Source organism: Dermacentor albipictus, chromosome 1 (assembly GCF_038994185.2).
Source record: "Dermacentor albipictus isolate Rhodes 1998 colony chromosome 1, USDA_Dalb.pri_finalv2, whole genome shotgun sequence".
NCBI lineage: Eukaryota > Metazoa > Arthropoda > Arachnida > Ixodida > Ixodidae > Dermacentor > Dermacentor albipictus.
Window position 1 is genome coordinate 209389519 of NC_091821.1, and position 27329 is coordinate 209416847.

General features: G+C 42.4%; 1 protein-coding gene across 2 annotated transcripts; it reads left to right on the forward strand.

Moving 5' to 3' along the window:
* Positions 1–221: 221 nt before the first annotated feature.
* On the forward strand, positions 222–27034 carry LOC135906650 (protein C19orf12 homolog). 2 transcript variants are annotated; one of them, XM_065438162.2, is made up of 3 exons: positions 222–349; positions 529–748; positions 19615–27034. In XM_065438162.2, the coding sequence occupies exons 2-3, from the start codon at positions 589–591 to the stop codon at positions 19872–19874; spliced, it is 420 nt and encodes a 139-aa protein (XP_065294234.1). In that variant the 5' UTR covers positions 222–349; positions 529–588; the 3' UTR covers positions 19875–27034. The 2 variants fall into 2 exon arrangements, with proteins under 2 accessions (XP_065294234.1, XP_065294233.1); XM_065438161.1 differs by lacking the exon at positions 222–349 and having other exon boundaries at positions 356–748.
* The last annotated feature ends 295 nt before the right edge of the window (positions 27035–27329 follow it).

The following is a 27329-nucleotide window of genomic DNA, read 5'->3' on the forward strand; positions in this document are numbered from 1 at the left end:
AATGAAGAACCAACTTACGTCCCGTCTAAAGTCGCAGTTCTTTTCCTCTTTAAACATCAAGGACCAAAAGTCCTCACATTTCTCTGTTGCAACTAGTACACTCTACTTGCATCATGAAGTGAGAAACTCTATGACTTGCATCATCGACTGCAACAGCTGCTATTCTATGCCAGTGCATAGAAAAAGAACCAACTGCTCCCCACGCATGCGCAGGAAGTGACGTCAGCGGCATTGCATGTGTTTGTTTACGTCCGCCAACGGCAAGTGTCGCTGGGCAAGTGGGCTTTACATATATATATAGATATATTCGCGGCGCCTCAGCTGACCGCTCCATGGTTGACCGAGTGCGGTGAGCGCATTTTCTTGGTTCTGTTCAGGAAGGAGAGGCCTCCGTCAAGAAGAGGCGGAAACGTCGCACTAGTTTTCCTCGAAAAGTTGCCACGCATTGTTTAACGCTGCGTCATACCGCTGCTGCTTAGAAAGCGTCGGGCAAAAGAAAAATATTTACCTTTCCCTGATTCTCTTCAGCGCAAGTGGACTTCGCCCACAGTAGCGACCCCGGATCTTCGTTGCAAATTGACCGCAGACATGCCTGTCAAGAGGGACGAGATGTTAGATGTTTTGTGCATGGTGTCCAAAGAAGAAAATTTACGAGTGACACTCAAGCATTCATTTAGAGGAGGTCTTATCACTGGTGCAACTGCAATGGTAGCCAGTATTATCATGGGACCAATTGGGCTAGCCGTTGGTGAGTGCTTTTACAAATTGTTACAGTACCCCATTAAGCTGTGTTTTGCGTTGGATAATTAACGCCCGTCAATGGCTCGTCGCTGAACGATAATTTATCCGCCGCAACATAAGTACGCGTCTGATCTGCAACTGCGCGGACATTCTCGGGACTGTCGCATGAAGTATCTGCGCTTACACCCTGCGTATAGGAAAAAAATGTTTTGTGCACGTGTTCGTCATTAAAGCTTCGACTCTCTCTCTCTCTCTCTCTCTGTGTGTGTGTGTGTGTGTTTGTGTGTGTGCTGCCTTTGACGTTAACAGACGCCTGCATCATAACGCTAGGCTGCTGACGTTTGTTGGTTCCTCGCATTTTATCCCTCATGACCCTTCGCCTACTTCTCTAGCGAAATGTAGCACCTAGCTCATGAGAGTACAGTTCTCGTTATTTTGAATGTGAACATGTTTTAAATAATTTTCTTTAAAGTTACTGGTAACTACAGAGTTCTATCACTGTGTGTGTGTGTGTGTGTGTGTGTGTGTGTGTGTGTGTGTGTGTGTGTGTGTGTGTGTGTGTGTGTGTGCGCGCGTGCGTGCGTGCGTGCGCGCGCGCGCGCGCGCGTGCCTATATATATGTGTGTGTGTATTAACTACATGTGTGGAGTAAGAGACTGTGTCGCAAGAGGTTGCAGTAGCCCTTAGGTCCACCGACTGAAACTGTAGGGCAAATGAACCGAATGTATATACATATAATCCTGATGAAGATCGGGCCACTGGTCGAAACTGTTGAAACTAAATACTTGTTCTGTATATATATAACCGTATTCATAACTGGAAATTTACTCCTTGCTTCGAAAGTAGTACTTGATAGTCTTTATAGAATACGCCAGCATAATGTCAAATGGGCTCCTTGAATTAGCTGTAATTGCCAAATTGTTCTATTTTTCTCAGCCTCCACTTCATAAGATGTTAACAAAACTTCTATGTTGACTGGTTGATGCAGATCCTTTAAAAAAAAAAAAACGCATCAAATCAAAGAAGACATAGAGACAAGTGCTATTTGAGATGTGTGCATATATGTTACCGAAACAACCTGCTTATTTTCGGTGTTCCCGATGGTGATGAAACAAACGGTCCTTCAGCGCGTGTGGTGGCAATATTTAATGATAATTTAGGTGTTGAAGCCCGTTCAATTGAAAGAATACACAGAATAGGACGAAAGCAGCACGGTTAAACGCGTCCTGTAATTGTAAAACTTTTCGATCACAGAGAAAAAATAAGTGTGTTAAAGAATTCCTACAAGTTAAAGGGCAAAACTATTTCAATCTCTGAAGACTTCTCGGCAGCCACTAGGTACAAAAGGAAAATGCTATGGCAGAGTACATGTGACGCTAAAAGGGCGGGCAAGAATGTGAAACTTGTTTACGACAAAGTTAAAGTCGAAGGCGAATGGTACAACTGGGAAAGTGAACACAGAAAGATGGTAGGCAGACCCGAAAATGCAGACAGACCCGAAAATGCAGCGGCAGCAAACCAATGAATCGATAAAAATGACACAAGCGATTTTTGTGCTTGAACTTGAGCGCTCGCAGCATAGTGGGCAAGTCCTCCGAGCTTGAAAGCATAATCCTTGCGTACAGGCTGCATATTGTAATTATTACAGAATCATGGCTGCAACCTGATGTCAGTGACACAGAAATAGCGCCTAACGGCCAGAAAATCTTCCGTAAAGGTAGAATTTTGAGAGGGGGCGGGGTCGCCATCACTTTCTAAGAATCTTTGCGAATGGAAAGGTTGGCAGACATTCCTGGAATTGAATATGTCCTCGCAAAGGTGCATACAGTTAACAAAACTTTCATTATCAGGAGATTTTACCGCCCTCCTAACACAGACAGCAGTTTCAGCGACCAACTTAATCAATTTCTCTGCTCATGCAAAGCTCCAGCCTGCAATATACTACTGGGCGGTGATTTTAATTTTCCATCAGTGATATGGGACGGTGAATTTCCCCAGCCAGGTGCACAAATCGCTGAATCATTTGTTGATCTCATAATGTATCATGACCTAACGCAATTAGTAAAACAACCTACACGCATGCATAATGACTCAGAATCTATCTTGGATCTTTTTTTAGTTGGCAAAAGTATGCTACCTCAGGTTACAGGACTCAGCGTCGTCAACGGCATATCAGATCAGAGAATGGTATGTCTTACGATGTGTTTGGGTCATGTCGCTAGGGTTGAGCATGAAAAGCGCTCAGTGCTTGTTTTCTCACGATGTACACTTATCAGATGCTCTGTACTTATCTTTTTCCAACTTTGTTTCCCTCTCCCAGTCTGCTTTATGCTCAGTAGAGGATCTTTGGCAATACTTTAAAAATCTTGTGTTGCAATGCGTGAATAACTTGGTACCGACTAAAGTAATCACTGTCCGCAAAACCTGCCCATGGATAACAAAAGAAATTGTACGCTTGGAACGAAAGGCGAAGAAGACAAAAAAACAACTTCGGAAGCACCCCTCTGAAAGTAACATGCACAAACTTTCAGCACTGTGCACTCATTTAGCCAAAGCATTAAAAAGCAAAAGCCTACTACCACACTGTTACTATGAAGCAATTTCTCCTTTCGTCCCCTGCAAAATTCTGGCGGCATTTTTCTTCAAAATCAAAAACCGTGCCCACCCTCTGCATTAATGGTGAAACAGTGTCGGAGAAATTACAAGCTGCAGGATCCTTCAACAACTTTTTTCTGTTCCGTGTTTGCAGTTGATAACGGTGAATAGCCCATATTTTCGACATTGCAAAGTGTTCCACCTATTAGTGATATTATAATAACGGAAGAAGGTGTTCTAAAGCTTTTACTTAACATTGATACAAAAATATCTTCTGGCGTCGATGCGATACCCAACACATTCCTGTTCTGGTATGCCGTGTGGTGCTCTAAATTCTTGTGTGTGATTTTTAATAAGTCGTTGCATCTATACGAGTTGCCTCATGACTGGAAGTTTGGAAAGATTGTTCCAGTGCCAAAAGGAGGAGACTCATTGCTGCTTTCTTCCTATCAACCCATTTCTATACTTTGCACATGTTCCAAACTTCTTGACCCCATTATCTTTAAACATCTAACAGCTTTTCTTGAGCTTCATGGTTTTCTCGACCCCAGGCAGCATGGATTTCGTAAAGGGCTTTCAACCACTACTCAGCTTTTAGAAACCATTCATGATTTCACGGCTATTCTGGATGAGCAAAGGCAAATTGATATTATTTTTTTTAGATTTCGAGAAAGCATTTGACTGGGTATCACACACCAAACTCATGATAAAAATGAAACATATACTTAAAGATGAGTCCCTTCTTTCTTGGATTCAAGCATACCTTACTTCGAGACGGCAAACTGTAAACATAGATGGAACACATTCACATTCAAGACCTGTGCTATCCAGAACCCCACAGGGGTCAGTGCTTGGGCCCTTATTTTTCTTAATTTTCATCAATGATATTGCACAGAAATTTCCAGTTAAAATAAAATTGTTTGCTGACGATTGCGTTTTATATAAAGAAATCCTTAGTGCCGCTGACCAATCGCTCTTAAATACCTCGCTATCTACAGTGCAATCATGGTGCAGCACATGGCAAATTAAAATCAATGCGAAAAAAACTGTAGCGATGACCGTGATGCGGAAACGACACTGTTTAAACAATCTGTATTCAATCGATAGGCAAATTTTAGACCGCGTGACAAGCTATAAATATTTGGGTGTAGTTATCAGCTCGGATTTAAAGTGGAATGAGCACGTGTCATACATAGAAAATAAAGCCATGCAGAAGCTTGGTTACTTGAGGCGTTGCTTAAGAAATTCACCCCATGAGATACAGCTACTAGCTTACAAAGCTTTCATCCGCCCGATTCCTGAGTATGGGTCCGTCGTCTGGGATCCATATCGCAATATTAACATAAAAAAGGTGGAAAAAATTCAGAGCAAGGAGATAAGATTTTTATTCAATTCCTTCAGCCGGTATGCATCACCAAGTGCTATGCTCGAAACAGCAGAACTAGTTACTCTGCAAAAATGGCGATATAAAGAATGATTAAAGTACATGTATCTGCTCTATCATGGAAAATTAGGCATCGACAAGGACACGTATAGCGAGCCTCACGCTCGTCGATCAACTCAGTCTAGTCGCGCTAAACAGCTTAAAGATTACTACTGCAAAACAGAAGCCTTTAGAAATTCATATTTTTCACGAACCATTAGGGAATGGAATGTACTTCCTGCTGCGGTGGTTGCCTGCGACACCATTGAATCATTCTTAAAGCTGCTTAAAGAAATTGTATAAATGATCGGGGTACATCCGTGCCCTCCTTTCCTTTTTTTCTTTTCTTTGCGGCCTGTCCTTCCACATAATTGAACGCACATGTTTTCTGATGCTTCTGCCACTGCTATACATTTTTACACACTACTACATTATGTTTGTCTGATAGGATATATGTTCTGAAATCGTTTGCCACGTGTGGTATACATACATTCTTCTAGTTTAGTTTTTCTGTTTCTTAAGTGTTCGTCAACTTTGCGCTAAGAGCAGTTTACATTTTCTTCTTCTGGAATAGTTTCACATTGTTTGTGCTAAATGCTACGTTTTCGCAAATGACACTCTGCTCATATTTTCAAATTCAGTGCTATTTCATTTTGCTCATGCTTCACACCTTGTACTCAATGTATTGTTTGTCATGTATGTAACCACTCCTGCTTAAGGCCTCTAACCAGAGGCTGGCAGTAATCTTGAAACAAATAAATAAATAAATAAATATACAGGGTGACCCAACTATTATGCACGAAGATTGAAAAATATGCAAATGCAACGTAGCTGGACAGAACCAAGCTCATGTTGTTTGCTGTCACTTGGAGAGACTCAAATTATTTTTGCATTCCACCTAATTAAATAATGTCTTAATTAATGAATTACTCAATTTCTCAAATATAATTAAATTGAAAGTGTCACTCAAAAAAAACTCCATTTGCAGCTTTCTATTGCTCAATATGTGCTACATAAAAGTGTTTGTTCGAGTGTGAAAGAAGCCTATGACTACATGCAAAATTGCCGTGCGACTGGCCATGTGAGGCACTTTGCATGTATTGGCGTGTATTCCATGCCATACACACAAGCCAGGAACTTGAACCTTTCCAATTTCTTTTTAAAAATTGTGACCATTTAGTAGGTCAAAAGAAGTGCATTCCGAAGATATTTTGTGTGAAAAAAAGCTTTTGTCTGCCTTAGTGCTATTTGAATTCTACCATTAAAAGCGAAACGTAATGTTCAAGAAAAAGTTTCATAATGTGAAGCTTGATTCAAGGAAAGTGTAAAGTTTGTCTCAGTAACCTAGAGAGATTGTTGTTTACTATTCACTCTCTCTTGTAGGCCGTAACTTTATTTTTGCTAAAGCTTTAATGTGAGCAAAAAGGCTATTTTGGGGCATTTGCAAGATTTTTATGTGAATTTAAAATTTATTCAGTTACTTTGTTAACTATTCTGGACAGTCTTGTGCCCATATAGTTGACTAAAGTACGAGGGTGAATCAGAAAATCTTTGCCCCTATTTTTTATTAGCCAAAATAAGGTACAGGCGCCGACAAAAGTAGTATACTCCACGCAGTCCACGCAGCAGGAGCCGGAGCAATGGCAAACTGCATCGCAACGCCATCTACAGGCAGCATCTGGGATCATGTCTGCCGATAATAAAGGGCACCCATTGGCTGTCTTGATCCCAGATGCCGCCTGTAGATGGCATCGCGATGCAGTGTGCCGCTGCTCCGGCTCCCGCTGCATGGAGTATACCACTTTTGTCGGCGCCTGTACATACAGGTAATTACAAATATAGTATGCACTATGCTATGCACCTTACACTATTTTTCCACGTGGTTCCCATGCCACTTCAGACATTTGCCCATCGCAGCACTAAATTTGAGATGCCCCTGTGCCATGTTGTCATCAGTCAGTGACACACGCGGCCTCCCTGAACTGTCAATGTCATGTAAGTCTTCACGGCCTCTTGTGAACTTGCAACACCACCACTTTAAGCTTCTCAAAGCGAGACACCTTTCCCCATAGGTGGGCTACATTTCCTTTTGGATTTTGATGGGCATTCATCACTTGCTCCGTAGAAAACGAATCGCACTTCGCTGCTTGTTTGCCATAGACACGTGAAGCACAACCGCCATCTTCAACAACTGACGGAAGCGCTGTACCACGGAGCTACTGGCAGATAAGGTTAAAACACGTTGGCGGGCTAGTTGGTTAGAATCCATGGTAGTGTATAAGCGCGACTGGACGAGGACGAAGAAAGAAACAGATACACAGACACAGCGCTTGTGTCTAGATACACAGACACAAGCGCTGTGTCTGTGTATCTGTTTCTTTCTTCGTCCTCGTCCAGTCGCACTTATGCACTACCATGGCAGATAAGGCCGGGCAGGTCCAAGAAAAACCCACCACTAGGATTGGATATGTTGACTTTGCATTTACAGCTGTAATTTGGCTAAAAAAAGAAAAAAATAGGAGCAAAGATTTTCTGATTCACCCTCATACTTTGGCATTCAACAACAGTGAAATTTGGATGAAGATTCATCCTGAAGTTAATAAAAAACATTTGTGTCCTGTTTTCAACTTTAAGTATTGTATGGAAATGTTGTTTATTTCATAAAAGGTTGCCTCAAAATTTGTTTCAGAAAGTTTAAATGGCAGATATTGTTGTTTTAGGAGAGAAAATTTTGAAATTCGCTCCCCACTCCATATTGTGCCATTGGGTAGCCATATACCTTCACTACAACTCATGCTCTGGCAGGGTGAGACACTAGAGAGCTTTAGAATAGGGGCCCCGATGGAATAGCGTCGAAGACACTGCACATGCACGAGATGCAAACTGCCTTTGGGTTTTGCATCGGGCACGCTATTTCACCGATTTAGTGGGAGCCCCAGAAGCTGCCCCAAAAGCTTTGTGTCAACAAACATGGTGGCACCCATTAAAGCGATGGCTTTAACCTAGCACCGAACTGGGCCCAATTCGTGGTAACGCATGAGATTCGTAAGCTAGGACAAGTGACTGCGGTTATCGCTTTCTCTCAGCTAATGGGTGTAATGAGGATTGATTCATTAGGTGCCACTGATTGCAGATTCATTTGTCAATTTCATGGCTTATAGGCGGAACACAGCTTAACTTGGCTGGTGAAGGCACGTAAAGTTGGTTACTCTTAACTAAATGCAACAAATTGCTTGCTGCTAATAGAATAGCCTCTAAATTGTAATTAAACACAAAAACACTAAAGTCAAAATTACTCTTATCATAAATGGTATATTTTATTTAATTATTCATAATAGCTTTTCTTTGACACCATAGTGGCGCTGCCAGTGCAAGGTGCTGTCCACAAACACAAAGCCCTATTCTAAATTACTGTTTGGTGCAGTGGGGCAGGGGACACAGGAATAAATGAGGACAAGCGCTTGCTTCACATTGTTCTCTTTGTTGTAGTTGAAGATTCGGAGCCTGCCCTGCGTGTGCCACTCAGATCTTAGCATCTTGCAAACCCTGATGCTGTGGCCCGTAGACAGGTTGAAGCCTTCACTCTTCACTACTGCGTCTCCCAACGCTGACACCCGCAAAGCTCTTTGGTGCCCCAAACTTTTGGGCCCCCTATTCTAAAACTCTCTACTGTCATGAAGGCGTTTTTCTGAGGAGAGTGTGCAGGAGTGCTGGAGGCTGCCATGCCTCAAGCACTTCTGTTTATAAAATATACCAAGAATATCCCCTTCATGTAGGCTACAAAAACAAACTGATTATGTTGAAGTATAAAATCAAATTTGCTATGGAGAGGAGGCAGAGCATAAACAATGACGTATCATAGATGTTTGGAAGTGAAATGACCAAGGCTGCTGTGCCTTGATGTGTTGCAAAAAACTGAACAAGTTGTCGTGGATTGCAAACAGAAGCTTCAGGCCACTGTAAAATTGAAGGTGCAAGACCAAATGACATGAATGCAAAAGTCCTCAAGGATATGGTGGTCCTATTTGAAAGCAAAAGGTTTGCTGATGCAGCAAAAGTCGCATGATGAACAGCCCACAATCAGGACAGAAGGAAGAAAGTCTAGCGCAAGCTCTTACTTCATGGATCATTCCTTTTAGTTGGCTTCTGATTATTGTTAAAGATGCTATACTAGTGAAAGTGTTTCAGATAGCCTTGGACTCTCCATACCAGCCACCGTCCTGTCATGTGATGAGTGATCGGGTGAACACCCTGTTCAACGCGAAGTGCAGATTTTAAGACAAATTTTCTACAGCCACTTCCACCAGTTCAGCAGCTGACTTCTTGACTTCAATCGCTAATGATGTCCACCTCGGCATCTTTGCTCATTGGTCTAATGATGGGCTGGGCATTTCAATCGAAAACACTGAATGTGAGACACGTGTAAGTGAATAATACACAGCAGATCAATGTGTCCAAGAAGTCTTGCAGACTGCTTTAGGATGTGGAAATAATAAAACGGTGGCAGCAGTCTACACAGATACTGGGTTAGCATTTTGGGTTAGCTCAGATGGTAGAGCAGCTGCCCTGGAAAGGGGGTGGTCCCGGTTTCAAGTCCCAGATGAGGACAAGTTTTTCTTCAACTGCGAGGCTTTTCTTTCGAGGAACCTGTATGGGTTTCCATTGTGGCAATTGCTATGATTGGGTGGATATCTCATTTTCTCTTTATTAACTACTGCTCTCCACCTTGCGCGTTTCCGCAGAACTATTAAGTCATAAATCAGCTTATATGTACAGCCGCCTATACTACCTCTACAGATGGGCCAGTTAGCAACTCTGTTCTCTATAGAATTGTGCAATGAAGCAACATGTAGCAACACAACGTATCGTCACAGTCAAAACGAGTTATTTGTGTGGCATGTACTGCAGCAGGCTTCCTCTTTCATGCTTCCCTAAGAAAGCTTAGCACCATCTAGTGCCACCAAGCCTGCATGTAGTCTCTGAAATGCATGGCGTGCCGGTGCGTTCAAATTCTGAGAAACAGATTATGCAGCAGCCGGGCTCCTCTCTCGTGCTTCTTTATGGGTAAGCTGCACCATCTAGTGGCACTGCCCAGAAGTCAGTGCGTGACCTTCGAGGCGTGAAGCATGGCATACCAATGCCTGCGAACACTGAGAATTGTTTTCTCACTTGCCACACACTCAGTGGCACGTGCTCAGCGACCCAAGTTCCCGAAGGTTCATTGAAGAGTGGCACATATTCATGGCGTTCATGGCGCAGCTCACTAAAGTGTTAGCGTGAAAGGTATTCATTGAAAAGCAGCGCATACCCAGTGCATTTGTGGTGCAGCCTGCTGTCCTTGATGAACCCTTGTGATGTTTGTTCGAATCTGCTCAGCATCAGATAAATTTAAGGAATCTTTTTCATCATTGTAGAGTGGCACATTCCCTGTCGCACATACCTTGTTACCCAAGTTGGTGTCAAAGATGTTCATTGAAGAGCGGCACACACCTAGTCGCACATGCCCAGTGACGAAAGTTGGCATCAAAGAGGTTCGTTGAATACCAGCACAGACCAAGTGGCACATTCCCAATGCTCCAAGTCGGCGTGAACAAGATTCGTTGAAGACCGATGGTTGGTTTTGAACCCTATTTTCTCAGCACAGCAAGCCAGATGCGCTAACCATTCAACCACAGACTACCCAATGACCCAGCTAGTGGTCACACACGCACACAGCCCTTGAAAAGTGCGTGAAGTACCCCATGAGTGCTAAAACATAAAATGAAAGTACTCTTTTTCATCAGGAATGGAGAGGAAGCAGCATTGAGCTAGCTGCTATCATACCGTTCAATGCCCGAAGTTACTGACGACAAATTGGATCCTTTACAGTGGTGGCAGGTGCAGGGTGCCACACCACAAGTTATAACTAAATGCCTGTTCTAAAGACGACATTGCGTGTCTTGGCAACAGTGCCATGCGAGCACCTGTTCAGTGCAGCTGATGTGACTGTTCATAAGCAAGAGCATTCTCCACTGCCAAAAGAAAAAGAGAAGGCTAAACTTTTTTGCCTACACAGCTGGACCTATGATTGTGTCTGAATGAGTTTGGCATGCTTGAATATCTGCTCGCACAAAGCATGGTTTGTGCTTTCTTCAAAATATGTGTACATAATTCCCCAGTTTTCATTCTTACAGCAAAGCTATGTAGCTCTACCTCCCAATGGGTCTGTCGTCTCTGTGAGCAAACACTCGGGAAGCGCACACTGGCTGTGCCCCTGGGTCCCTTGCAGCACCAGCAGCTGGCGCTTGCCTCCATGCGTGCGCAGCACTGGCTATTCTGTGTGGGGAAAAGAAAACAAAAGAACCAGAAAGCTCGCCTTCGCGCATAGCATTTGCCGCAAGTGCTTTCTACTCAAGATTATGGTTGCGTAAGCCGCAGTTACCAGGAAGCAGCAACTGTAGCATACAAAGCAGGGACTGGCATAACGACACTTTTGTATGTAAAAGAAACCCAACTGATTTGTGTTGTGACAGTGCTATGGGATGGCCACGTATAGTGAGGACTCCTGAAGTGCAGCGCGCATATGAGGTGTGGCGAATGTGTGGTTAAGTGCATTTCTTTTCTCTCTGGCCCACTCTGTAAGTGCACGAAGTAGCAGCGCGCCATAGTAGACGCCTTTGGTGGACGCTGTATGGACGCGTTGCCTGCACTCGTGTGTCTTGTGTGCGGTTTGGCACTACTTTATTAGCCTTCCCCCAGCTCCGCTGGTCTCTGGTGTTTACGATAGCATAGCCGCGCATAATTTTTATCTAATGTGAATAAATTTGATTAGTTCATTAAATAAAAGGTTCTGATTATTTGGGTGAAAATTTTTATTGATGTTCAGCTTTACTGAGAATTTTAGTTAGGATCAAATGTAGAACAAAATATGAAGTACCATGCATAAACAAAAGGTCATAAGCATAAAGCTGCAAATGTGTTGCAGATAAACATTTCTTTAAAATACAATGCAGTATTTCCTTAATGTTGAGATGTCTTGCTTTAGTTCACAGTTGGCATGATTAACACTTTAGACTCTTTATAGTATATGAATTATTAACATCAGAGTGACTTCTCTCTATGTCAGGTAGCAGTATGCCGTAAGCTTTTTTTTTATGAACTTTAGATTTTGAATCTTGCAGAAATTTTTGGGTTTTGTTGTTTTTCCGAAACTTTCAGCAATTTTATGTAGCTTCTGTATGCTGTTTAATGTGGCACACAATAATAGGATACCTATATTCTTGCACTTTTTTAATGTGCCAACCATTTGTTCTGATTAGCATTCAGCAACCTGTTTGCCTCTTTAATTGCTGTAAACTGCAGTTAACTGGCTATAATTTATCGTTAAAGTATAGCTTTTCAAAAAATCAAAGTATTTATTCCATAAATGATTATCAGATTTAAATGTAAATAGATATTGAACTGCACATACATTAAATAAAAGATAATTGCAGTGTAGCCTGAGACACTCACATAGAAATGAAACGCAAAGACAGGCACATATTTCACGTTAAGGTCTGTTTGCATTAATGCTGAATTTGCTCAAATATAACGAGAGTTACTTTTAGAAATTTGCAGCCTCAGACTTATTTTGCAAATATGCTTATTTCGCAAATGTATTTTGTTGTGTTGCATTTTTGTTACCTTTCTTTCCTTGTTTCTTTTTATTTTGTTCAATTGCTTTGAAACCTTTTGTATTTTACGATTTACTTTGTTGCATTACGTTTTGATGTTCACTTGCTTCGTAACCCTGTTCCTTACTAGTTTGCTTGTACTTTCATTGTAATAACTAAACCCCCTCCCCCCTTACTCAATGGCCTTTGGGCCTGTGAGGTATCTTTAAATGTGTGCGTGCGTGTGTGTGCATGTGCGTGCGCGCGCGTGAAATAGGGTACACCTTGCTTACGGATGACCTAACTAGCCCTGCTACAAGTTTTTTTAAACATATAGAAGGGTATGGATGAGGACTTTCATTGTACTTGTAGTAATGGAAATTAAGGACTAGAAGGGGTGTGGCACAAAATGTGAAAGTAAGTGGATATATTGCAACACAGCAAGCTGTCTTGCAGGGTATGCCCAGGCGATATGGAAACAGAAAAAGCTGCTTTTTTTATTATTCATGGTTTACAGACGCTATGCACACTTATTAGCAGGCAGCTGTGACTGACTCTCACACTAAACTACTTCAAATAGTGAGCACTGAAGCATTAAATAATTTGTGGTTTCTTGAAGGCCAACTGCAACAAAAAAATACTTAGGCTAAATTGTTTATAAGTGAGATGTGCACTAGAACCTCATTGACACGTTCCCGTTACGTACATTTTCTCGGCGCCATAGGGTTTCTCACTATATATTACCTAGAGTAGAGTGTACTAGAATGGGGGAGTGAGGGTCCAACGGAGGCCACGGCAAGTGCGACAAGTGCCATGTGTGAAGCAAAAAACATTGAAATTTGCAGCGGCGCTGCCGTCTCCTTCTTCTCAAGTTCTGGCCTATCCGGTGCCTCAGCAGCCTGGCGGGATGCGCGTAGAGTGTACTAGATTGGGTGAGTGGGTCCAACGAGGGCTCCGCGCTGAGGCATCTTTTATTGAAAATCCGAATGGCACCACCGTGGCCTTCTTTTGAAAGCCGCGACCGCACGCGCTGGAGGCGCTAGCCAGCAGGGTCAGAGCGTGCCGAACAGAAGCATAACCGTGCTCGAACGCAGCGTTGCAGTTGCGTTTGAGCAAGCCCGCAATCAGATAGATCACGTTTGTACTTTGCTTTCTTTTTTAAACCTTATGTGTGTGTTTTCACTGTGTCGTGAAAGAACGAAATTGAGAGCTCATATGGCGAAGAAATGGGGTTCATGTACAGGAATGGGACAAGGTACAGGAATAAATGAACTGTGTGGTTTAATAAGGTGTTAAATAAAAATTGGTAAACCGTCGTTTTCTGCCTTTATCAAGGCAATATATTTAATACTAACAAAATTTCCTCAATGCCTTAATAACAGCAGCAATTTGGCATTTAGGGAGAATGTAGGCCACATTATTCGTTACGTGCAGCACTTTTTTTTTTAGGTTATGTGTGTGTTTTGAAAATATTTACAGAAAGACTTCTTTATTTCTTATTTTTATGCATCATAGGCCTGAGACGTAGTTTGTTTTCCAGGTCCCCTGGGTGAATAAAGCAAAACACATTGTTTATATTTGCTTGAATTAGAAAGCATGTTATAGGTGGTCTTACCTTTAAGCTCACACAGATTTCCATTGTCACATGCCTTCAATGTCTGTGACGGTTCAACTGATAGCGGGGTCATTCTCTTTGATGACCGGCCTTCATCGGTTGTATGTGAGGTTGTTCTCTGTCGCGTGGGCTGCTTGTGTGTGGGCTGCTCATAGAGATACTCCGGAAGATATGGCAAGATTGTGTGTACTGCATCAGACCGAAGCGCAGGCTTTCCACGCTATGTAGATACTTCCTGGCCTTCAATCATATGCGCATAATGCCTCGGTATGTACTTTGCATCAAAGTGCAGCTCACAAATGGAGTCAAGCCTTCCAAAGGGCCAATCGGTGTGGTGAAGATTGCACCCCCACACCCGGCACCTTTCCTCGTGTTTAAGGACTCCTAAGAGCGAGAATTTGGCTTGACCTTTTAATGTACTGCATACGATTTTGCAACCCACTAGACAACAGTAGTCCTTTCGCTGAGGTGTGCTCATCCTCTCATCCTTTGAACACTCTGCCAAGTCGCCGAGTTACCAGACAAACTATGTAGTCCCCTTTTTCCGTTAGGAACAGAGCATATGGGCAGAGTGGTGCTAGTTATAACCTGTTTGCGTTCGTCTGCTTCTGCGATCTGCTCAGCACTCGTGCTGTCATTTCGGCAGGCACAAAGCACTTGTGTTGTTGGTAAATGAATAAATTCACAAATGTAAAAAGAAAAAAATTTGTAAGTGCTTAATTGCGTTTGAATAGTAAAATTAGAAGAGGAGGAGCAGTGCAAGAAAGGTAAACAACAAGCATAGGTGGCAGCTGCAATGCTAAACGGCATAAATTTCCCTTTCTTAACCTCCATAAGAGACTGGAAAAAATGTTTTAAAAGATTCATAGGATAATCTAGCTTTTTTGAGTTCACAACAGATAGCCTAATGTGATAGATGACATCAGGATTTACTGCTGTGTGCCGTAGAGAAAGTCAAATGATCTGGTAAAAGTATTCACAAGTAAGTCCTGCGCCCGATATGTGCAATAGGTTGATTGAGTCTGTTCCTAGGAAAGGTGAGCGTAACTCGTTTTTAATGTTGTTGCATGTCTAGCTCAGTAGAAAGCTTGCAAAAGCGATCCCAGTGCTGTAAAACGTGCTGCACTGCATACCTTGACATGAAGTCTTTTCAAACTGCAAAGCTAGCTTTTCTGCGTGGTACGGTGGCAGCATAATGGTGGTGCGAAAGATACATACGCAGTGACGCTCTATGCATAATTCTCTTTTTGAACTCGTGACGCATTCACGGACAACTTTTAAGAGTTAAAATGACTGGTAATCATTCTGTTGTTGAACTTTACGGCAGTTTCCACTTTCTAAAGAGCGCAGAAGCCAACTTTACAATGTATACAATGAAACTGTTGTGTGCTGTACGAACTCTATAAACAATGTGACTTATAGTAATCTGCAAGAGCTGTGCGGTTTGCTACTGCCTGAAAAAGGCAATAGGAGTGGCTATTCAACGCTATTTTAGAGAGCAACGGGCTACACGCACCGACATTTTTCAGGTTCGGGCAATCACCTTTTGGAGCCAAGTGCCCAATCGAAGCCTTATGACGTCACTGTCACTGTGTTCACAAACATCACCAACTAGGCAAGCAGTTCGGCATAACACAACAGCCGCCGTACTAATTACAATGCCGCACCAGTGAACCGTAAAGTAGCCGACGGATGGATGGATGCTATGAGCGTCCCCTTTGGAACGGGATGGTGGGTTGCGCCACCAAGCTCTTGCTATTATACTCCCTAATGTCCTACCTAGGCTAAACAATAAAAAAAGAAAAAAAAATCAGATGAACTCCCACACCCAAGTTTTCTGATCCCCTATTGCGAACTGTGCTTTTGTACGTCTCCATTTTTTTGTTGTTTCCCTACTTCCACCAATCCTCCAATCGCCTCTTACTAGTGCCTATTGCGGACATGTTTACTTTTCCACTGCTCTCGCTGAACCCAAGGGCTTCAAGGAGGCCAGTGTTGCCTAAATAAACCGCTGGGTAGACGTCTTCACATTCTAATAAAACATGCTCCATAGTTTCCCTAGCTTCACCGCAGCAAGCACATGCATCTCCTTCCTTCTTGTATCTCGCTTTATAGGTGCGTGTTCTAAGGCATCCCGATCTCGCTTCGAAAAGTAACGAGCTTCCCTGTGAGTTGTCATAAATTGTTTCGACATACGTTATAAAGCACTAAAGCCCCTTAAACTTCGTAAAGTAGTGCCACGCTTTGAAGAATGCTGCCTCCTCCTCCTTGCGCACTCTGGCAAAGGCCGACGCCGTGTCGCTATTGGACTAATAGCATCACGTGGGCCCTCGCGCTGTGCTTCAGCACCATTTTTGCTCGAGAAGCGTTTCCGAAGTGGTGGGGAGGGCATGTTGGCGCCATTGATACGCTCGAGCAGTGTAGGCGGCGCCACGGTCGAGGAGGGAGCTCCGTAAAAGAGAGGAGAAACGAGGAGGAGTGAAGACGGAGGAGGAGAGTGTCGCTACTTTACGAAGTTTAAGGGGCTTTATAAAACACGTTATAAAAGCGACACCAATGGCCAGCGGTTGAACAAGAGTAGGCGTAAGTGGCTCCTATAGAAGCTTGATATGCTGGTACAGGTCTGGAGTTCCAGTAGGTTGTGCCCATGACAGAATGACAGCACGGTGCACCTTAGGTAACTCCAATGGACAGTGGTGCCAGATTTGCCTTTAGGTGTTATAGTGAGAATTTCTATGCCCGGCGGCAACGTTTTCAATCGAGAACACAAACAGTGACCCAATAGAATTACGCTCATTTTTTACCAGTTCATACATCCCCCGAAAACTCGATTTTTCGGTACCAACGTTCAGTAAGTCGCCAAATTGCGATCGTATGACACGTTAGAGTTCTAACCACTAGATCCCATGTAAACAAGAAAAATCGCGAAGCGCGCGCGATCGAGCAGTATATAGCTGCCCGCCGCGGCACCGAGTACTGGTAGGCGAGTACTGAGTACTGGAGTACGAGTTCCGAGTACTGGTGGGCGAGTACTGCGGTAAACCGCAGTACTCGCCCACCTGCCTCGGAACGCTGGCACACACTCTTCTCACTTTGGTACCAGCCAACATTCTCCGACGTCGTCGTACGCAGCATTAACAGCCGTCACTGCCAATCCTACTGCGATAAACATCTTCGCCTATCTGTTTCACAGCACGTGGTGCCGTCGGAAGCGCAGCGCACACTTTTAATAGGCGATAACTGAAACGCACCACCCTTTCTTGCTGTAGACTGCGATCACATACGTTTTCCCGCCGCTAGATCCCATGTGAATAGGAAAAGGTGTGAGGCGCGGGCGATTGAAACCTAGTGGGCGATAATCCAGACGCGCTGCCATTCCCTTCTGCAGGCGGCGCGATGTGGGCATCAGCCCGATTTCGTTTCGGTTTCCCATCGCCCTCTTAAAACACGCACTACGAAAACACAATGCATCTTGGGCTGCCGGAACACCACCAGGTCGACCCGCGCTGGTGTCTCGTGCCGCAACAATTCGTGCGACGCTTCACATTACGTAGATGTTAACAATAGTTGAGCCTGTCAAATTTTTTAGTTACTTCAGATCGTACGTTTTCCTGGTTAGTACGTTTTTCTCGCATTTTTTTTTTCCAAAACGTATGAACGAGGTTCTACTATATACTATTGAAGCAATCATGGCAAAGCTGCAGGGCTGGTAGCTGTCTAATTTTCCTAACAGCCTTTAGATATCAGTAGCACCTTAGCAGATGATGCATGCATCTAGTGATTAGTGGATGTGACACAAATCCCGACACATATTGCCTGCTTGATTTTCAGCACAGCACGGGTGCCATGAAATCTTGGAGGTCATGTTGAATAGCCATGCTGGTTCTTAGCGTTCTAAGTTTTATGTAATATCTGGTTAGTGGTAATGGCAGCTATGTTTTTTTTTTTTCAGTTCTTGTATTTAAAAAAAAACATTTACTTTTGCTAGCTTTTTGTTATGCATCTAATCATATTTTAAGCATGAAATTTTGAACAGGGCTGCTATATATCTACACTATGTGAAACTAGGCTTTTTACGCAGTCCAAAATTTTATCACAGTTAACCTTTAAGTTAACATAGCTGTATTGGATGCACAGATGCTCTTTATATAGCATTCTAGTTTGCATTTTACTTTTAGCTTTTTACTGATAAAAGAAGAATGTCGAAACATATTGCAAGTGAAAACTTGTAAATCAATCCCACCCTCTTCTTTTATATATTTTTCCCAGAGAAAAGCGCAGCATTTAAAACCACATGTTGCTTTTTATTAGAAAAGGAGCAGTATACGTGGTGGAATCTGTGCTTTGACATATCTGTGCCTCTGTTTACAAAGTGTGATTTTCTACACAGAGCCACAAAGAGCCGCTGTGGTAGCTTAGCGGCTGTGATGATGTGCTGCTAAGCAAGAGGTTGCGGGATCAGATCCCAACTGCGATGGCTGCATTTTGATGGGGGCAAAATGCAACAACGCTCATGTCCCGTGCATTGGGGACATGTTAAACATGCCCAGGTAGTCAAAATTAATTTGGCACTACAGTGTGGCTCATAATCAAATCGTGGTTTTTGCAAGTAAAACCCCAGAATTCAATTCAATTCAGAGCCACACACTTATTGTCTAGCAATGTGTGTCCAGTACTGGAAATGTATGCTTGTGGTAAACACTTGCCAATGTAACTTCAGTATTGCAATACTATACACAGAATGTCCTCTCTGCACGATAATGTGTGTTTAACTGCAATGTGCGGTATATTTTTCTCATCGAGAATTCCAGATGAAGGCGATAAAATCATATTTGTTGCATGCTCACTTTCATATTTCTTTTTTTTTCCGCAAGAATGCAAAATTTTTCCAGGACTAACATTATCTTATTTCCCTCTTACCATCTAAGGACTAGACATGAAAACGCCCAAAGGAAATGTTTGTTTCATAGAAATATGAAAATACATGAAGAATAAGGATATTCAATATATATATATATATATATATATATATATATATATATATATATATATATATATATATATGTATGTATATATATATATATATATATATATATATATATATATATATATATATATATATATATAATTTATTTATTATTACTTTTTTTTCAGAAACTTTTGCAGCAATGGGTGGCCAACAACAGGCTAAATATTGAAAGTGAGCTTTACCCAAGCCACCTATGGCTGCTTGTGGAACTTGTAGAGACAGTTTTTGTTGGATGTGAAGCAAAGGTGCACTTGTGCATTTCATTGCACCAGTGCAGCAGACGATCTTGTTCGCACACCAAGCTTCATCTTCCTTGTCCTCTGTTCCTGCTCTAATCTAACAAATGACGCTTGCTGCCTGTCTTTCAGTGTTGACTGAATACATTTAGCCAAAAACTGTACTCATATCCAAAACACTGCAAGAAAAAAAATCTGTTTTGGTGCGTTGCTTGTAAGCAACACGCATCCATAAAGGTTTAAGCAAATGTCTTGAGAGAGGTCTTACAACAGTTCACCTTCCCCATCCACAAAAAAATCGTTTCTGGTGAGTGAAAAGTGATGCACCTGCGTCCTCCTTGCAGGTGGGGCTCTTGGTGGCTGTGCAGCTGCAATAATGATGCAAGACAAATTTGTGTCTGCTGCAGAGATTATCAGCAACATGTCTGATGACCAAAAGGACGACCTCATCGCTGCTGTTCAGCGAGCTTTCGCTGAAATTGAAGTCACTGATGTGGTGGAGTTGGCAGCTCTCCTATGTGGTGATATCCATATCAAAAAGCGGATCATTCGTGGTATAATTGATTATTTTCACAGTCAGATGCACTTGGAAATTATTGACTGAAGATTGTTACCTTAGGAATACCACTTTCTGGAGTTCTGCCTGTGGTAGCGTGATCCTTGTTCTGAGCTGTTTTGGTGTGTACATGTGTAAATTCATATTCATATGTGAGCACTAAGACTCATTTACTTTTACGACATTGCTCCATAAGCCAACTAGGGAGGTAATTTTACCTCCATGTACTGGGAAGGAAATTTTGTTAGTCAGATCATGCCTTCAAAAATTATGCTGATTGCAATTTACTATTCAAATTCAAAATGTTTAATACAGAGCCTGCTGAATAAATCGCTTGCGATCTGGCAATATATTTACACATGTTATAAAGTGTAAATTTTACAAGCTTCTATTGGAACACTTGGTCAAGCTTAATTCATTGATATGCCAAGCAGTTAAATTTCAGGTATTTAACTTATGATATATTCAGTGTGGCCACTATTTGACAAACAAGGCTTGTTCATGCATTTGTTTTAGCCCCAACTCGTAAAGCAGTCATCAATCCAAAAGAAATCCAGGCTGCTTGTGCAGGCATCAGCTATTGTGAAAGAGAGTGAAACTGAAAGAAAAAAAAATGTTTGAATGAAATAATATTGCAAGGTAAAACACTGTTTGAACATGTGAAGGTGCAAGGTACAAACTGGTGCCTATCGTAACAGTGAAGGTTCTGTCTCAGGCAGCAGCGGCAAATGACGCTGCTGATGCTTCTGACTGATCTACTCGCTTCTTTTAGGGGCACGAAGGCACTGAAGGATCTATAATGAAGCATAAATCATTTTGTGTGTGTGTGTTTTTTTTTTTGCATGTAACAGACTGCTAGACTCAATTTTAATGCAGTCATTTGGAGATCTCAAGTGAATCAAGCCATATTCATCAATATGCACATCATAGCATCATAGCAGCCTGCACCCTGTATATATTTTATTTGTTTGTATTTTGCGTGTTTGCTTCTCATTGTAAGTTCCTTTATTTACTAGTTTATCTAGTAGCAGCAGTTCAGAGGCTGTTGGTGGGGTGCAGTGTGACAAATGTTTTGAAAAAAGGTGTGTCAAATTGAACAAATTTTTCATTATATTTATGCCTTATGTGATTTTAATTAGCATCAGACAACATTGCTAACATTTTTTGTCTTGTGTAATACTTCTGTTACATGGGTAACTTGTGCATCCTGCCATCCTTGAGAAAAAATTGAGCGCATGCAATGAGTTGTTTGTAACTCATTTATATGTAGATGCAACATCATAGCACTTGCATTGCTGAGTATTGCAAAGCCTAGTGCAAGAACGTTATAAATAGAACCAGTAGAACTGAACTTAGAGCCAGATGTCATTGCCAGAGCTCAGCAGGCATAGCCACAATGTTAGTATGATGTCCATGTTAAAAATGCACATTTTCATGTGTTAATCTTTTGTTGGGTCCCAACATAATATAATTCAGAGTGAAATCTACAGTAGCAATTTGTGGGTTAATGAGAATGACAGAAAAAAAGAAGAAGAAATGGTGCCAGGTGTCATGCTCTGCATGTTATAGTCAGGTTGCTGCCAATATTTTTCTGTTCGTATTGTTTTATTTGTCTTATACAATATATCTGCCAACCAGCCCAATTCAGCATTTTGGTGAACTGTGAGGGATTGCAGCTGTAGCAGGAACTTTTGTCTTGAGAAACCAATTACAAGTTGCTTGTAATCTGCTTTACTTGAATGTAAAATTAAATTCTGGAATTTACATGCCAGAACAACAATCTGAGGCACATTGTTGTGGGAGGCTCTAGATTGTTACCTGATTGGACCACCTGAGGTTCTTTAATGTGCACTCAATACACGGTACATGTGTGTTCATGCATTCTGCCCCCATTGGAATGCGGCCACAACTGCCAGGATCTAACCCACGACTTTGAGCTCAGCAGCCCGATGCCATAGCCACTGAGCTATGCGGTGGGTCCTGAATATACAGAGCATGCACACACCTCATTTTGTTCGATAACTGCAAGAAAAGGTAGGATGTGCATTGGTTCGGTCACATAGCTGGAATGTAGATGAAAGTAATTGATTGAGGGGCACTTGCTAGATATTTGTATTGAATCTAGCATGTTAACCACAAAGTATATGTGAACCATTGATGCTGTCTAGCGTGTTTGCTGAAGGCAATTTAGCCCTCTTTGTTGTGACAGTGTTTCTCTGTAGTGCGATAATAACCATGATAACGGTTAGGAATGCGCATGCACTTGACCTTGAAAAGGATGTGAAAGCGTGTGCTCGGCGGCACTCGGTCAGTTAACGCCATGGGGCGGCCTAAGAAAGTTCGTACTGCCGAAGAAGAAGCTGCGAATCGCGAAGCTAGACTCGTTGCAATGTGGGAGAAACGACAGCAACGACAGGCCGATCCAACCTACTTGGCCAGAGAGGCCAAAGCCAACATGTGGCGACTACGCAAAGACTTGGAATACGCCAATCGAGAGAGAGCCAGGATCGCTGCGAAGCATCGACGATTACACCAAAACCCTGCAGTGCGAGAGGCAAAGTACGAGCGATGCCGAGCTCACGCTTCAACTGGGGGTGCCAGCGCTCGGTTTCAACGTGAGTTCCTCTCGTTGGAGTTTGGACATTCCTGCTGAGTGTGCGATCGACTGTGGTTTGACTCAAACCTATCAATGCTCAACACGGTTCGGCCTGTCGAGAAGCATGCACAAGGCATGTGTGTGCTGCGAGACATCTTCCCGGAGGCCAGTGACCACGATGAGATGCGGCTGTGTAGGACCTGTTGAGAAACGGTCTTACGCGGGTAGGTGCCACAGTTCAGCATGACAAACAGCTTTAAGTAGCCACCGAAGCCAGCGGGACTACCACGTTTGAACGAGGTGGAGGAACAAATGGTATCCCCTCGAAATACCATTCATGAACATTCGACGACTATGGTCAATACGGCATACGGAGACAGGTATTTCGCTGTTTCAAACCTCACGCAACCAAGTGCGAGCTTGCCCGGTGTTTCTCTCCTTTTTTTGCTAATGCGTGGACTTGATTGTACAGATAGCGAACTCCACAAATTCGGTTACATGTGGAATTGCGGAGTCAGCATCGGACAAGTGATCGTGGATGTCCTCTTCTGGGTCATAATCGCTATTGCTTGAGCTGTCGCCTCCAGCATAGCTGTCATTGTCGGAAGGAATATCTTCATATCAAACTGGAAAAAACATTTTGAACATCAAATTTAATTTCATGTTGAATTTTGGTTCTACAATCTGTGACCCCACCTATAACCCCTTTCAAGCATGGTGATCAGTTTAATTGACCACTATAGTAAATATCGCAATGCAGCATCAAGTTGATCCACAGCGTATTTTTGCCACTACAGCCAGTAGGAAATACTCCTGCGGTATGTGTTACATCCTAAAAAAGTTCCATGTAAGTTCACATACCTTTGCATCAGTAGAAATTTTCAGGGTTCGGCGCTGGAAATGGCATGCTGGCTATAAGTCTGTTGCTTGACAATAAAAAAAAACTCTCCCTAGACAACTAGCACCATATGGCGCACTTTCAAAGAAGTCTGAAGGGGAAAAGTGAACACTTGTTTTCCAGCTAAACAAGTATATGGCACTGCAAAAAAATTTTGAATTGGTCAGCAATGCTGACCGCTGTGCCTGAAAGAGTTGAACTGTTTCGTGCTCAACCAGTAACTGTTATTTTTTTTTCAGTTCAAGTTCAATTCGGGTTCAGGCACATTCTGAAAATATCAGTTCAGGTTCAGTTCCTCCCAAAATCACAGTTTGGGTATGGTTTTCAGTTCGGATTCAAGTTCGATTCGACACCCTGGTTGTTACAATTATATGTGCTTTTATAGTATTAAAAGACCACCACAATAAGAATCATTTGGGCTAACAATGGCTGGTGTTTTGTGCACAGTATTATACAGGGTCCCCTACCTTAGATACTTTTTTTGTCAGTGTTGATGCAGTCTAACAAGTTGGGGCATTACTGCCTCGATTGGCATGTGTTTGTCTGAATGTACAAGTATTGTAAATATGAATTTATGTTCAAAATTTTCAATGGGGAAAAAAAAACGCATTGCTCTGTGCTTTAATTTTAGATATTGCGATCGGGGTTCCGAGGATTTGAGATATCTATAAAGCATGGAGGAGTGAGGGAATGCGGGGTTGGCCCAGATATCCAGGATGTTTTAAATGCACACATTTATATTATGTTTTGTACAAGAATGATGCAGAAAAGACTGAATTTAAGATGGTCACGCTCAAGTTCAAGCTGCCAATCTCTCTTCCAAGTGCCCGTCTCCTCTTTCTAACCCTTCCATTGGCCTGGTCCTGTTGCCTTCCCCTCATCTAACGCCAGGAGATGGATAACATTATGCCCCGCCAATTCGGAGGTTAGTAGCCCTTTTCCTCCGAGGGGAGCTTGGGCCAAAACTCGCACTTGAAATGGGGAGGCACAATGACCCCGTCTCCGGCATGGACATGGCAGTTTGGCCTGATGTCAGGTGATGTGAAGGAAGGTCTCTGTTTTGGCAAAGCCCTTCCTGGCATAGTTGGCGTAGCTCAACTGTTTGCCATAAATCGTTGCAGTTGGGCGTGGCTCTGATGAGGTCATCGACTTGTTCCCCATTGTTACGTACTCCGTGAGTGACTGGTTTTACGGGGTAAATGGCAGATCACAACATTCATCATCACCATCAGCCTATTTTATGTCCACTGCAGGACGAAGGCCTCTCCCTCCGATCTCCAATTACCCCTGTCCTGCACCAACCGATTCCAGCTAGTGCCTGCAAATTTCTTAATTTCATTACCCCACCTAGCCTTCTGCCGTCCTCAACTGCGCTTCCCTTCTCTTGCTACCCATTCTGTCGCCCTAATGGTCCAAGGGTTATCTAACCTGCGCATTACATGACCTGCCCAGCACCATTTTTTTCTCTTATTGTCAATTAGAATATCGGCTATACCAGTTTGCTCTCTGATCCAAACCGCTCTTTTTCTGTCTCTCAAGGTTATGCCTAGCATTCTTCGTTCCATCGCTTTTTGTGCGATCCTTAACTTGTTCTCAAGCTTCTTTGTCAGTCTCCAAGCTTCTGCTCCATATGTTAGCACATGTAAAATGCACTGATTATACACTATTCTGTTTAATGATAATGGTAAGCTTCCAGTCAGGATCTGACAATGTCTGCTTAATGCGCAACCACCCATTTTTATTCAGTAAATTTCGTGCTCATGATCAAGGTCCCGTGTGATTAGTTGACCTAAGTAAACATACTCCTTCACAGACTCTAGAGGCTGACTGGTGATCCTGAACTCTTTTTCCCTTGCCTGGCTATCGATAATTATCTTTGTCTTTTGTATATTAATCTTCAACCTCACTCTTATACTCTCTCTAGGGTCCTCAATCATTTGTTGTTACTCGTCCCCAGTGTTGCTGAACAGGACAATGTCATCTGCAAATCGAAAGTTGCTGAGGTATTTGCCGTTGACCTTTATTCCTAAGCCTTCCCAGTTTAATAGCTTGAATACTCCTTCGAATCATGCAGTGGATATCATTGGAGAAATTGTCTCCTTGCCTGACCCCTTTCTTCATAGGTATTTTCGACTTTTCTTGTGGATAATTAAGGTATATAGCTATGGAATCTTTGTAGATATTTCCCAAGGTATTCACGCGTGCCTCCTGTACTCCTTTATTATGCAATGCCTCCATGACTGCTGGTATCTCGACTGAATCATGTGCCTTTTCGTTATATGTGAAAGCCATATAGAGAGTGATTGTACTCTGCGGGTTTCTCGATTAATTGATGACATGGATGTGATCTATTGTAGAGTATCCCTTCCTGAAGCCAGCCTGTTTCCTTGGTTGACTTGGTTGACAACAATGGACTTGGAAGTCCATTGTTGCCCGTATTCCATAGGAAATTATCTGGGTGAATATTTCATATAATATGGAAGTAAGCTAATGGGCCTATAATTTTTCAATTCTTTAACCTCTCCCTTTTTGTGGATTAGTATAATGTTTGCATTCTTCCAGTTCTCGGGGACTCTTAAAGACAATACACGCTTCGTATTGAGAGCCGCCAGTTTTTCAAGCACTATGTCTCCTCAGTTTTTGATTAACTCGACTGTTATTCCATCTTCTCCTGCCGCTTTTCCCCATTTCATGTCTTGCGAGGCTCTTCTAACCTCATCGCTAGTTATAGGAGGAGCCTCTGTAACCTGTTCATTACTACTTTGAATGGAGGTATCGTGACTGCTTTGGGTACTGTACAGGTCAGTATAGAATTCTTCCGCTGCTAGCAGTGTAAACCTTGCATGTCTCAAGCAGTTTTCTCATTTGCTTAGTTTCAAGATTTTAGGGAACCAATATAATATCATTCAATATAAGTATGCACATTTATATACGTGTTGAACATTGACAGTACAAAGCACAGTTTATGTAATCAAGCATATTGACTTGATTACTTTAGTTTTCTATAGTCTTCAAGATTGAAAGCGATTGAGAGATATTGGAGATTGAAAGTTGGTGGAAAAATATTCCTATGTGCATTATTTGTAGTTTTGACATTCAAGAACCAGAACCGTGACTGAAAATCTAGCGGTCTCTCTTGGTATTCAAGATGTGAACATCTTATATGAACCTTTAGAAATTGAGTTTTTTCCCCTCTTTTTTTCTTCCAAATTTTGAAGCACATGCAAATGTACTTCATATTACTGTGATAGGAAGTAGCAGACATTTTTCTGAAGGGTCTCATTGTTAGAGCATTTGGCCATGCAAAAATTCTTTGCAATCAAATCCTCCACAAGACAGATGTGACAAGTTTGCCCACTGCTGGTTTCTTTTGGTCTAAAATTATCAAAGTTGGCAGGCTTTGGCTTTATCACTTATTATAGTTAAAAGTAATGTCCACGTGCAGTTTGCGTGAGAGAATTCTGAATGTTCCACATATGTTCTGTTATGTACAAAGTGCTGTTATGTGGTGCAAGTGCCTGAAAAAGCATTGGCTGTGATAAAGCTGTATCCATTGTATTTTGTAACATCTTGTAGGGGAGTACTGTGCAACCATGGTAGCCAGGCCACATGTGGTCTGTGTGCCAAAGAAACTTTGCATTATGCATTGCTGTGTGATTGTGTACAAGTGTTATGTTGGTAGAATAAATATTTCTTACTTGATTGTATAATGAAGGTGCACTCCTATCAAACTTACTTATAGCTGTGGCTTCACGTTCACCTGCCAATGGGATTTGGGGAGTGTTGCAGTTAGGTGGTACTTTGTTCTGTTTCCGCAGAACATGAAACGTAGACCTCCTTTTCACAGAGGATTGTGAAGGGTGGGACAAAGCAATAGAACAACATGAGGTGTTCGTGTTGCTGCCTTTTGTTTAGTCCCATCCTTCACACTACTGATACACCTGTGTCCTACAAACTCACCCGTGACCATACAACTTCCATTTTTGAGAGCATAAACTTGCACAGTTCT